The 13,874-nt window shown below is 44.2% G+C and overlaps 1 protein-coding gene across 1 annotated transcript in view; it reads right to left on the reverse strand.

Moving 5' to 3' along the window:
• The window catches only part of Itpr2 (inositol 1,4,5-trisphosphate receptor type 2), a 387,210-nt gene that overhangs the window by 248,474 nt on the left and 124,862 nt on the right, over nt 1–13,874 (reverse strand). The window contains exons 23-26 of the mRNA XM_036181996.1: nt 10,766–10,895; nt 5,741–5,798; nt 3,107–3,272; nt 843–1,016 (exon numbers count right to left, since the gene is read on the reverse strand). Of these exons, the coding sequence (XP_036037889.1) occupies nt 843–1,016; nt 3,107–3,272; nt 5,741–5,798; nt 10,766–10,895 (528 nt within the window). The remainder of the gene's footprint in view (nt 1–842; nt 1,017–3,106; nt 3,273–5,740; nt 5,799–10,765; nt 10,896–13,874) is intronic.

The raw sequence follows: 13,874 nt of genomic DNA on the forward strand, positions 1-13,874 counted from the left end.
TTGAAGTCAGATCCACAGACTGGTGTCAGGTCCCTTTGCCTGCTGAGCCATCTCACCAGCCCATTTGAAGAGCTCTATTGAAATAACTCCCATGCTCTTTGGCATAGACAAGGGAAACACTAAACATGCCAACTTCTTCCTTACCTCAGAAATGAGCTATGGAAGAATTTATCCCCATCCCATAGCCCTACCTGATCATAAAACAAATATGGACTAGAAAGTCTATATTCCACTAACACTTTTAAAATTTATAAGAAAACTCCTTAAAAGACAAAGTGAAGAATTGCAGATAAACCACCATCCTCAGACCTGAGGTGGAATGCCACCACTTCAACTCCACCTCCTAACTCCTCGGCACTTTTAATATTCAATATTAATATTTAATTGCCACTTCCTGTGCCACCATTCTACAACCTGGAGTGCTCTGAGTATTCCCAAAGCTGCAGTGGGTGAGCCTCCCCACACCATTTACACTCCTGAAGATTAAAAACACCTAAGCGGAATGCTAGGCAGGCTTTCTGGAAACTACCAATTATGATAATTAGCTTTCATACAAGTATTACCAGGAAAACTGTTGGTTTCTTTATTTTTTAAGTGGGGGCTGGATCCCTGGCTTAAGAGTAAGAACAGCGACTGCTCTTCCACAGGACCCAGGTTTGGTTCCTAACACCCAAGTGGGGGCTCATCACCCTCTGTATCCCCAATTCCAGGGGTATGGCGCCCCTTCTGGCCTGTATGGGCACTACATGCACAGGGTATACAGACATACGTGTAGGCAAAGCACTCATATACATCAATTCAAAACAAGGAATTTTCTTCCTAAAGTGACTTTGGCGACAAACCTCATTTGTCTCTTCACCTCCTTTGGCCTGCCCTTCACCAATCTCTCCATTCTCATAGCTACTGCTCTTCTCAACCCACAGCTCAGATTTTTCCACCGTCAGCCGAAGTTGGTCAAGATCCGCCTTAATTTGCTTGTAGTTATCAACATCTTGGTTTGACACCAGTAGCTGCACCTAAACACAGAAGAATTGCATCCCTCAAAACTGCCACAGCTTTCTGTATCCTGTACACCTGAAATCCCACCTTTAAACACTCATTAGTTGAAGTTAAACACTTACAGAACACTTAGGGATATTTATGTGCATATTGACTGAAAACCTGCAAAGATTCATGAACTCCAACCAAATATTCACCTGTGAAAAGGAATTCTTAGATGTGTACTCTCAAAAAGCTTTCAAAATTCTGATAAGAAATTTAACATAAAAGTTTAGGGGCTTGGGGAAACAGCCCAGGGGTTAAGAGCTCCTGTGGTTCTTGTAGAGGACCTAAGTTCAGTTCCCAGAACCCACATGGTAGCTCAAAATCTCCTGCAACTCCAGTTCCAAGTGATCTGAACCCTCTTCTGGCTTCCATGGGCACTACACACATAAGGTGCATATATTTACATGAGTGCAAATACCCATACACAAAAAAACAAAAGTAAACAAATCTTTTACAAGATAATCTCTAATTTCATGGTTCAAATTCATTTTTCTGAGGTTGTCTATACATGTATCTGTCTGAGAAGTAAAAACATTAAAAACCCATGGAAGAAAATATTAATGGCTACAATATACATTTGCTAGTATAAACAGTTTCAGAACTTGAGAGGACCATACAATTGTAATTTATACATGGCACATACATGTAAAACATGTGCATCTAGATGATTACCATTCAACTCCTTCAGATCTGTTAGCATCTTCCCAAAAAGCTTCCTAATATAGGTCCACACTCCACTAAACACAAAACATCAGTGAGATACCCATACATGCAAGTAATCATGAGAGATTAATGTGCAATCCAAACATCATGAGGAATAGGCCAAATCTCCATCATGGGGAATGGGCTGGATCCCCATCACAGGATAGACTGGATCCCATCACAGGACAGGTTGGATCCCCATTATGGGGAACAGACTGGATCTCCATCACAGGAGAGAGGCTGGATTCCCATCATGGGGACAGACTGGATCCCCCATTATAGTTCCTTTCATTGGAGGTTCAGCATTTTTTATCACAAGATATTTATTTTGAAGCTACAGCTTGCCAGATACATCATTAAGTTCTGTAGCCAAAATAACAGCAGTTTGGTAACAAGACTTCTAAAAGGTTACTGTTCCCCAGAACCTCCTAAATTTTATAGTGTGTCATTTTTATAAAAATACTGGCTAAAGATTCCCTTGTGGGAGACTCGTTCTAAAGCAGGTCCTGTCTACACATAGACAAGACCACATCTATCTTTCAAAACAAAAATAACAAACTATGTGGTGATAATATGTTCCCCAAAATATTGTGCACCCTAATAAACTTATCTGAGGTCAGAGAACAGAACAGCCACTAGATACATAGGCTAGAAAATGGTGGTACACACGCCTTTAATCCTAGCCTTCTGGAGGCATGGATCTCTGTGAGTTCAAGGCCATACTGGAAATAGCCAGGCATGGTGACTCACGCCTTTAATCCCAGGAAGTGGTGTCAGAAAGCAGAAAGGTATATAAGGCGTGAGGACCAGAAACTAGAAGGTTTTGGCTGGTTAAGCTTTTAGGCTTTTGAGCAGCAGTTCAGCTGGGATCCATTTGGACGAGGACTCAGAGGTTTCCAATCTGAGGAAATAGGATCAGCTGAGGAATTGGCAAGGTGAGGAAGCTGTGGCTTGTTCTGCTTCTCTGATCTTTCAGCGCTCACCCCAATAACTGGTCTTGAGTTTGTTTTTATTAACAAGACTCTTTAAGATTCCTGCTACAAATCTAGGTATTATATTGCATGCCTACAATTCCAGCACTCCAGTGGCAGAGGCAGGGGGATTGTCAAGAGTTCAAGGTCAATCCAAGCAATATACTGAACTCTGGGCCAGCCTGTGCTACAGAGTGAGACCCTGTCTCAACAACAAGGAACAGGGTCCGAGAAACACAGCCTCATCTGCGGCTCCCATCAGGCTGGGTCACAAAAATGTTCAGAACTCCAGGGCCCCAATCTTCAGGGCTCATCTTCTCGGGTCCAGAGCTGAGGACCAAAGGCAGAGTCCATGTGTGCAGGCAAGCAGGAGCCCAGCCCCAGCTCACCTGTTTAAAGGCCTGAAGCACTTCTGCTCTCTGGCTAAAGTGCTTGAACAACAGCTGCAGGGCCCCCGAGAGCAGCGGAGGGTAGTCATGCATGATGAGGTGGATGAGGACCCGCAGGAATGTCCTGCCTCCTTCATCGTCAAGCTGAACTGGAGTCTTTTCCTTTCTATGAAACCAAAAGTAATTCTAAAATTAACACATCAGATGATATCTATATTAAAGTCATTTCAACTATGTGTTTTTAAACTTAAACCCTTGTTTTCTCAAAATAAGAGATGAGAGGAAGACATTGTTACTTCTTAATCTTATATAATTGATGACGTAACAATGACAAAGATGGTTCCTCAGCCAATCTCAAGAGTTAGTCACCAACACACAGGAAAAACAAGTGCTGAGTGATTAAGCCCTAAGTCGTTATTGTTATCTAGCATATAAAATGGTGAGTTTCATTATGACGTTTTCATACCTAGTTCTTTGTCCACTACCCCTTTTGTCCTCCTTGCCCTTCCACTCATCTCCTCACCCCTCAAAGAATCCCCCTTCTGCGAAAGCATTTATTGACAATGTTGACAATGGCCCAGAGTCCAAGAGATCACCACACAGCAAGTCACAAATGCACAGCCATCACCACGGGGCCTCTATGCGCTTGGTGGCACAGTGGAACTGGGAACAGATTCCACCGGGGTGAAAGGTCTCTCTAAGGCTGATGGGCTGTGCTCCGGGAAGCAACCCTTACATGATTTTGTGGTTGAGCAAGCATTGTAGAGGGCATTATGCAAGCCTACATAGCCTATCATGCACCTATGCAATGTATGTAATATATGTGGGTTATGTAGGTGGGGGAACATAGATATGATAGAGAGATGGATGATAGGTAACATAGAACATAGACATAGAACACAGACAGTAGATAGATGCATACACACATGACTGACATATAGAACTGATACACAGACAGATAGGTATATGGAACATGATAGAGCCAGAGATGCATACACTCATAAATATGACTGATAGGCAAGATACATAAATATGCATAGGTGATAGGCAGATACACAGATGACTTTAAAAAGATAGGTCTATATAGATATATAAATAGATGATAGATACATAGATGACAGATGATGATAATAGGATCACGATGAACAAGGCAGCCCAAGAGAAGTGATGCAATCAGGAGACAAGGGGCATGAGCTACTGCTGATCACACACACTCACACACATGTGCGCACACATTCTCTCACATACATGTACTTATACACATGCACACACACATACATGGACACATACATACACACTCTCACACATATATGCATGCATACATTCTCTCACACACTTACACACACACACATGCATACTCTCTCACACACATGCACACATGCATCCACACACATATACACATGTGCACGCACACACATACACACACACACACACACACCAAAATTATGGTTAAGAGTATATTCAATACATAAGCAGGTAACAATCACACTCAAGTACTCCATTCTGCCTGTGACCACATGTGCCACACACTGACACAGTTGGTTGTGTGGTGCTGTCCACAAGCTCCTCCACAGACACCGCACTAACATGGTGCACTCTGACAGTTGGATGGCTGTGAAGTACCTCGTCTCTAGGAACTTTTCAGTTCTTGCCGTTTTATAGAACACAGTTCTATCATGGATCTATCACCTGGAGCCATCATTGGCCAAAGTGACATTATGCAGCTCATGTCTGTGTATTAAGATAAGATTATAGACTGGCTTTATCTTTCTTCCCCAGAATAATAAATATTTCAATAGGAAATCATAACAAGAGAAAAATAAGGCCAATGTTCACTAGATGATGGATCTTCTGGGGGCTCTGTCCTTCCTTCCTCCTCCCTCCTCCCTCCCTGCCTCCTTTCCTCCTCCCTTCCCTCCTACCTCCCTTCCCTCCTCCCTCCTTCCTCTTTTCTCCCTCCCCTCCTCCCTGGACAGACCTCACTATGTAGCCCAGCACCTGATAGTTATTTCTTAATTCTTTTTCCCTCTCTAGGAAAAAGAGGCAGTAGGGAGCTCAGTGTGGACATTTTTATCTCCTCAGTTTATCTAAGGTCTAATAAAAATGAATGTCAGTAATTCTACCTGAGATTTACTTGCTCATTTTGACTACTTTACTTGACAACAATATATGCCAGGGATGTGGCAGAAAGGAGAACGGTCATTTTCTTCCATCATGGACACTTCCAACTGGCATGAGATGTCTGATTTCTCACTCATAAAGTTAAGGATGACATCAAAAGATGCCACTTTCTGTCTCAGCTACTCAAGATTCTGGGACACAATGTGTTACGAGATATCACACTGTTTCTATGGGGGCTGACAGGCATCTGTGTGCAGTCATCTTCTAGGAAAGAAAAACTAATTCTGAGAGAATTAAGGATGTGGATCCTTTCTCCCATTTTTTAAAGGTGATTTAAGCAAGAATCATACTCTTTCTTTTAAGTAAATTCCAAGCTTCATTTCTGGCAGAAATTATGTTAGCAGCAATTGGAGTATCTAAATACGTCTAAAAGACAAATGATAACAAACTATGGATAAAATTCTAGATGAGATGAGATGTATTTGCATATAAGATAAAGACTCATTACAGTACCTGCCAGCAAACATGGTTTCTGCCTGAGCCGCAATCTCATCAATGTCGGGGACAATAGCTGTGAAGACAACACAGAAAGTCTTCATTTTGTTTTAATTCGTGTTCATAGTCATTTACTTGAAGATGTTTTTTATTTTCATACTTTTTGTGACACCAAATGTTAATAGTTCAGAAAATTACAATATGGTTTCACTTAAATAAGTGTGATGGTGCTTTGTCAACTAGACACAATGTAGAATCACCTAGAAAAACATATCAATGAGGAGTATTGGGTTAGGATGTCTAAGGCTGTCTTGATTACTAATCTTCATTGATGTGGGAAGATCCAGCCCACCACAGGTGGTACCATTCCCTAGGTAGGAGGTCCTGAACTGTACAGAAGTCAAGCTGAGCACAAGCAGGCAAGCATGTGCGCATTGACTTCTCTCTCATCCTGGGTGTGGACATATGACCCGTTCTCTCAAGGGCATGTTCTGTGACTTCCCTGTGATGGTGGTCCATAACCTGGAAACAGAGACTGAAACACTGAAACAAACCCCTTTCTCCCCTAAATTGCTTTTTATTGGAGTATTTTATCACAGCAAACTGGAACAAACTTGAACATCTTAACTGAAGTTCCTGCACGTGTGTGTGTGTGTGTGTGTGTGTGTGTGTGTGTGTGTGTGTGTGTAGTGAATATTGAATCCAGGCTGCAAATGTACTCTCTCCCCCTTTAATATAAGCTATGCTTACATTACATTTCCATGCTTACATTACTGCCATCAAATGTATTAGAAGATAAACAACCATCTATACAAAGGTGCTCTGATTTGTAAGTGTATGTATGTGTGTATGTGATATGTCAAACACATATGTGTATCCCTACACAAACATACACATAGGGTGCACTAGCGATGGCACAGGAGAACAATTGGCTCCATCAGAGGGGAATTTCCGGGGTGCCTTTAACCTTTGCTTGTGAACTTTACTGACACTCAGAGCTTGTGTTTCCAGAAGTCTGGCTTCTGCAAGTCAATAACCGTTATGTTTCTATCAATGCAGCTGCCAGCACGACTTTCTGGTTCTGCCTGATCGTTCCTGGAAACAGCCCTTTGGGGTTCTGCCCTTCTGGGAAACTGCGGTGTTGCAGGGATGTCAGGACTGGCCCCTTGCCTGGGTGGAACAGTGGCTGCTGGTCTGCAGGGCAGGCTGGCTGCAGGGCAGGGCGGGCGGTGAGGCAATGGTCTGGTCCCATTCTCATTATAGGAGCAGTCAGTGAACTGGACTGGTTGACGGCTGGAGAAGGAGGTGGCTCCGAACGCCGTTCAGGACTTCCCCGTCTATGCACAACTGCCAGCCTCAGAAGAGCTTTGGTAACTGGCTGGCTGTCCTAAGGTGTAGTTTATAGCCCACCAGGACTGACCTGGCCCAACCAGGAGTAAGGTGAGTTAATCTTTCTGTCTTCACAAAGTCCTTTCTACAGCCTCAAAATTTTACAGCCATTCTTTATGCTCTTTCAGGTTGTGTTCCAAGTCTCAGGAACATTTAGATTGTTAAGCGTGAGGTAAGATTCCATAGCAAAGACACCAGGCCCCGCACCACCACAGGCAAGCCTTCGGGGGCCCTTCTTCTTTGTTCTTCAGCTAACCATGGCTTCCCCCAAAATGCCTTCTCAGCTGCACTTCACACTGCTCTTTGATCCAGGTGTGATCTCAGATTTTCACCAAAAGAACAGAATGTACAAACGATTCAAACTCTGCAGCTGAAGAGGTCTCAGAAGTCCGGGGCTTTGATGACTGGTAGCCCTCCTGCCAACCTGCCTAAGTTTAGATCACCATGGAAACACACCCTGGCTGTGCCTGTGAAGATATTTCCTGGAAGGTTTGATTAAGGTAGGAAGATCCCCCTGAATGTGGGTGGCACCCCAAGGGCTGGGGTCCTGTACTGAAAAGGTCAGAGTGGACTGAGCATCAGCACTCCCTCCCCCCCCATTCCTGACTGTGGAGCCATGTGACCTGTCACCCCGCCCCGCCCCTTGCTGCCCCTTCCACACTGAACTGTGGCTCCTCAAACAAATCAACACAAAACCTCTTCCCTTTAATTGCTTTAGTCACAGCAACAGTGACAAATGTGCTGATCTTCCCAGTCACTGCCCCCGCCCAGCTTTCATCATGGAGGAAACGCATAACAGCACCTCTGCTGGCCACAGGGCAGCATCAGGACAGGGACATCAGATGGATGCAGTGCCAAATTCAGCAAATTCCCAGTTTCAACTGGCAGAGACTGTCATCTTTTGACATAGAAATACTTTTGTTTTAAGATAGATATGAAAGGTGCTTGGGGTCTTTAAAGCAGAATGCAAAATCAAGGACCGTGAAGAAGCCTTATGGCAAGCCATTATTTTGTAAGCTAATTTAAATACAAACATACACACACATACATATATATACATATAGACATATGTATATATATACAACACATGCATGTATATATACATGCACATATATACATGCATGTATGCATACACATATATGTATTATACACATACATGTGCACATATCTATATACACATGTGCTGGACCTAGTGCTGGACGCTGCACACTGAGACAGCTGCAATGGCGGAGGATAGTGTGGGGCAACCAGCACCTTTTGATTGGACAGGAGGCTCGACAGCAGGAGGGAGTTAACTCCTGCTCAAAGCCCAGGGCTGGGGAGATCACAGGCCCTCTCCTGGAACCTACTGCTGTTTACTAAATGCCTGTGCTGCCAAAAAGCTTTCTAAATGTTTACATTTTTTTGGAGACAGGGTTTCTTTTTTAAAAAATCTTTTAAAAAGTATTTTATATTTGAAATTATAATATAATCATATCACAATTCTCTTTCCCTCAAAGCCCTTCTACATATCCCTCCTTTAGTCTCTTCCAAATTCACAGCTTCTTTATTCATGAACTGTTTCTACTAGTTGTTCCCACTTCCCTCTGTTCTCATAGGGCCCTCCACCTGCCCACCACCCCAACTCCCAGTCCGCTTGTGCAGATCTCATCCACTTCTCCTTCACTGGGCCATCCATGTGTCTCTCCTAGGGTCCCTCCAGCCAGCCTCTCTGGAGCTGTGGGTTGCAGTCTGGCCATCCCTTGCCTCATTTCTAATATCCACTTATCAGCTGATAAACTCCTTCAGTAAAGTGGCAGGATACAAGATTAACTCAAAAAAGATCTGTAGCCTTCCTATATACAAATGACAAATTGGCTGAGAAAGAAAACAGAGAAACATCACCCTTTACAATAGCCACAAAAAGTATAAAATGGAAAGATCTCCCATGCTCATGGATAGGTAGAATTAATATAGTAAAAATGGCAATTTTACCAAAAGCAATCTACAGATTCAATGCAATCCCCATCAAAATCCCAACACAATTCTTCACAGTCTTGGAAAGAACAATACTTAACTTTATATGGAAAAACAAAAAACCTAGGATAGCTAAAAGAATCCTGTAAAATAAAGCAACCTCTGGAGGCATGATGATCCCTGACCTCAAGATCTATTATAGTAATAAAAACTGCTTGGTACTGGCATAAAAACCTACATGTGGACCAATGGAATCGAATTGAAGACCCTGACATTAATCTGCACACCTATGAACATAAGATTTTCAACAAAGGAGCCAAAACTGTACCATGGAAAAAAGAAAGTATCTTCAACAAATGGTGCTGGCATAATTGGATGTCAACATGCAGAAGATTGCAAATAGATCCATATCTATTGCCATGCACAAAACTCAAGTCCAAGTGGATCAAAGACCTTAACATAAATCCAGTACACTGACCTTGATAGAAGAGAAAATAGGAAGTAGTCTTGAATGCATTGGCACAGGAGACCACTTCCTAAATATAACACCAGTAGCACAGACACTTAATAAATGGGACCTCGTGAAACTGAGAAGCTTTTGTAGAGCAAAGGACACAGTCAACAAGACAAAGCGACAGCCTACAGAATGGGAAAAGATTTTCACCAACCCCACATCTGACAGAGGGCTGATCTCTAGAATATATAAACAACTCAAAAAGCTAGACTTCAAAATACTGAAAAATCCAATTTAAAAATGGGCTACAGAGTTTAACAGAGAATTCTCAACAGAAGAATCTCAAATGGCTAAAAGACTTAAGGAATTGCTCAACATCCTTAGTCATCAGGGAAATGCAAATCAAAACGACTCTGAGATACCATCTTACACCTGTCAGAATGGCCAAGACCAAAAACACTGAAGACAGCTTATGTTGGGGAGGATGTGGAGCAAGGGGAACACTCCTCCACTGTTGGTGGGAATGCAAACTTGTACAGCCAACCTACATCAACAAGACCTCAACATCCCAATACAGAAGAAACAGAAGAAATGTTTACGTTTATATGCAGAGATCTGTGCTGCTCTCATCTGTGGTCAGAGAAGCTTCATTTTGTGTGGGTGATGGTCAGCACAGAGAACTTGTGAAAATACAGAGTATATAACCTGAGTGCTCAGCTGGGGATGGGTCATCTCTAGCCTCCCACGGTCCAAGGTACAGGGAACCTCACAGATGATGGGGAGAGAGAATGTGAGAGTCCATAGATGGGGAAGACTGCTGTGAGATGCTGGTGTTAGATGTAGCATGGCTGGTGCACACACTGACTCACAGCAGCCAAGGTCACCTCAACAAGACCAGCACAGCATGGGTATCTAGCTTGGATATTGGCAACTGATGGCTGCTGAGGAAGGGAGAGCCACTCTCTGAAGACGTGGCTATTGGTGGGTTGACCATGCCCCAGTGAATGGCCACACACCCATGTTCATATGAGTGGCCCTAACTGGATTCCAGGGTTGTCAATGATACAAACAGGGAAATGAACTGTGGAGGGAGGCAGGTGAGGGAGGGAGGAAGCTGGTGATGGATGGAGATGATCAAAATACATTCTATAAATACATGGAACTTCCAAGGAGTAACAAGTATTATTTAGGATAAATTTTAAAAGACCACAGAATTCAAATAATAAATACTGTCACAAAGGTACCTGATGGCAGCAGCGTGTCCGGAGAGCCATTGGCAGAGGCTTCACCATTGTCGCTGTTCTCCCCAAATTCCTTCTTATATATGGACAGCATGTACGAGATCCTGTAATCCAGCCTGACGCTCAAGATGAACTGCAAGAGTTAACAGGACAAAACTCAGTTCCATTAGTGTGTACTGAAAGACGCTGTTCTACCAAGATGGCACAGCCATCAGCACAGCGTGTACACACGTCACAGGCTGCAGAAAGGGCTCAGTGGTAAAGCCTCGGCAAGAAAGCCTGGGAACTGGGTTCCATCCCCAGAACTCAGGAAAAGTGAAAGAACCAGCTCCACAAAGTTGACCTCTGCCCTCCATGGTGAACACTGTCACACATGTGACCTCACAGGGACACTATCATACATGTGACCTCACAGGGACACTATCATACATGTGACCTCACAGGGACACTGTCACACACGTGACCTCCACAGGGACACTGTCACACACATGACCTCCACAGAGACACTGTCATACATGTGACCTCACAGAGAACACTGTCACACATGTGACCTCACAGGGACACTGTCACACATGTGACCTCACAGGGACACTATCATACATGTGACCTCACAGGGACACTGTCACACACGTGACCTCCACAGGGACACTGTCACACACGTGACCTCCACAGGGACACTGTCACACACGTGACCTCCACAGGGACACTGTCACACACGTGACCTCACAGGGATACTGTCACACATGTGACCTCACAGGGATACTGTCACATACCTGACCTCACAGGGACACTGTCACACATGTGACCTCACAGAGAACACTGTCACACATGTGACCTCATACATGATAAAATGAATTTTTAATGCAAGTCATGACACACAACAACCACAGTGCTGTCAATCTCCCAAATGAACCAATCAGAAATCTTATTTGTAAACTACAAACTCTCAGTTGTTGACCTGTTTTTGTCAGTTTTAAAATGAAGGAAAGGGATATGTTTTCATTGGTCAGTATTAACGAAAGCCCACAATTAGTTAATTAATTTGTGATTGTATTTTTTTTTCTTTTTTTGGTTATTTGTTTTAGTTGGTTGGTTGGTTGGTTGGTTGGTTGGTTGGTTGGTTGGTTGGTTGGTTGGTTGGTTTTGAGACAGGGTCTTCTATAGCCCAGGTTGGCCTCAAACTCCCTATGTAGCAGAGGATATCTTTGAAGTCCTTCTGTTCCTCCTCTCAAGAGCTTGGATCGCATGGAGTTTTAGAACCAAGGAAACCTGATGCCCCACAACTGCTCTCTGAATACTCCAGGTAGGAGAGTCTTGTGGGTCTAAAGAGGTAATGCTGACTGGATGCCAGACACACTGGCAACCTCCTTTGCTGAGAGAAAAATTCTGGAGCTGCTTTTGTGCACAGAAAGGCTGGGCTTCAACTGCAGCAGAGTTGATCCAGTCCTAACATCTGCCCAGAAGCCAGGCCAGCCAGGGTGGCTGGAATGCTGGGTCCTGGGTCTCTCCACTGTGGTCGTGTCTCCTTGGACTTCTGTTACCAGCTCAGTGGCTGATGTGGGACAGTAACGAAGTACACCTTCTGGCCCAGGCTCTGCTGGGAGCCTTGGGGAACCCAACACTGAGAATCCCTGCCTGGAAGGAGCGAGTATCTGTGCTGAGAGAACAGAACAAGGGACCGCTCTGTTAGGAGGTGACATGCAGGGCTGAGGCATGGGACCAGAAAGGATCATCAGGAGGGTGTGCTGTGGATTCCACATGCCTTCCTGGCAACTGGCCTGTGATAGCCCAATTTCTGAGCACAGCTGTTACCAGTGTCCTGCACTCTCGAAGGGTCTCCTTCCTGGAGCAGTAAACAATATGGTAGCCCAGGCTTTATTAAAGCTGGCTCTTGTGTTCTGTTTGTTTCCATGGCCCTCCCTTCCTCCCCAGGCCCCACTCCCTCTTCAGTGCTCAGACTCCTCTGTCCCAGGTCACTACATCACACACAATTTCCTGTTGCATCCTCACGTCTGTTCAGAGTCCACTGTACCTTCATTCTCTTCTCTGCCATGAGAGCAAGCTCTCAAGACACTGAACGTGTGCATGTGATGCTTTTTATGATTCCATGGCCAGGATCTGGATCTCTCTCTCTCTCTCTCTCTCTCTCTCTCTCTCTCTCTCTCTCTCCCTCCCTCCCTCCCTCCCTCTCTCTCATCTTTATCCTTTCTGACTTCCCCCTTCCTTCCCCCTCCCTCCATCTTCTCCCCCACGCTTTGAAGGTCTTTATGCTGCATCTGGATGGAAGCAAACTCATGTCAGCTACTCTTTGTTAAGTTTATCTGCATCTGCTAGTCAGGTCGTGAGGAAGCTGGTGTGGAAAAGGTGTCTATAGGACTGGGGACATGCTACTCTACAGGGGACTCAAGTTCTGTTCCCAGCACCCAGCTCAGATGGCACACAACCAGTAACTCCAGCTCCAAGGGATCCAATGCTCTCTACTGGCTTCTGCAGGGACCTGCACTCATGTGCACATACTTCCCTCACACAAATACACGCATGCACACAGAAATTAAAAATCCTTTTTAATATAATATTTGAAGGTAGCCAGGTTGTAAATGTGGCTCTTGAGGAGTATAAAGTCCAGAAGTAAGGACAAACCCCACAGTGACTCTTTTATTAACCTGCTGTGACTATGACACACACTGGATAATGAGACTCCAGTGAATGAGGATTTATAGGGTGTAGGGCAGAGCAACATTGGGAACAGTGGACTAAGGAAGGGCCTAGGGCTTGGCCCTGAAGCAGGACGGCAGAGACAGAGCTAAGCTACAGGTGCTTAACACATAAGGGTTTTGTTTTGTTTTTTAACTCAAGTACTCAAAGGGCAGATAGAATTCAATGTGAACCGCTAATGAAGCATTCACCTCTGTTGGAGATGAGTACCCACAGAATCTCATTTAAAACCTTTGCTCCTCTAATGTGTCTAATTATGAAGATGCAGATATGGTGTAAGATAAAGAGACAGAAAACTAGGCTGAGAAAAGGCTAAGCATGGTGGCTCACACCTATAATCCCAGCATCCTCAGCACTTGGGGGTGCTGAGGCAGGAGGATTCCCATGAGTTCAACAG

This window comes from Onychomys torridus, chromosome 3, assembly GCF_903995425.1.
Source record: "Onychomys torridus chromosome 3, mOncTor1.1, whole genome shotgun sequence".
Taxonomy (NCBI): Eukaryota; Metazoa; Chordata; class Mammalia; order Rodentia; family Cricetidae; genus Onychomys; species Onychomys torridus.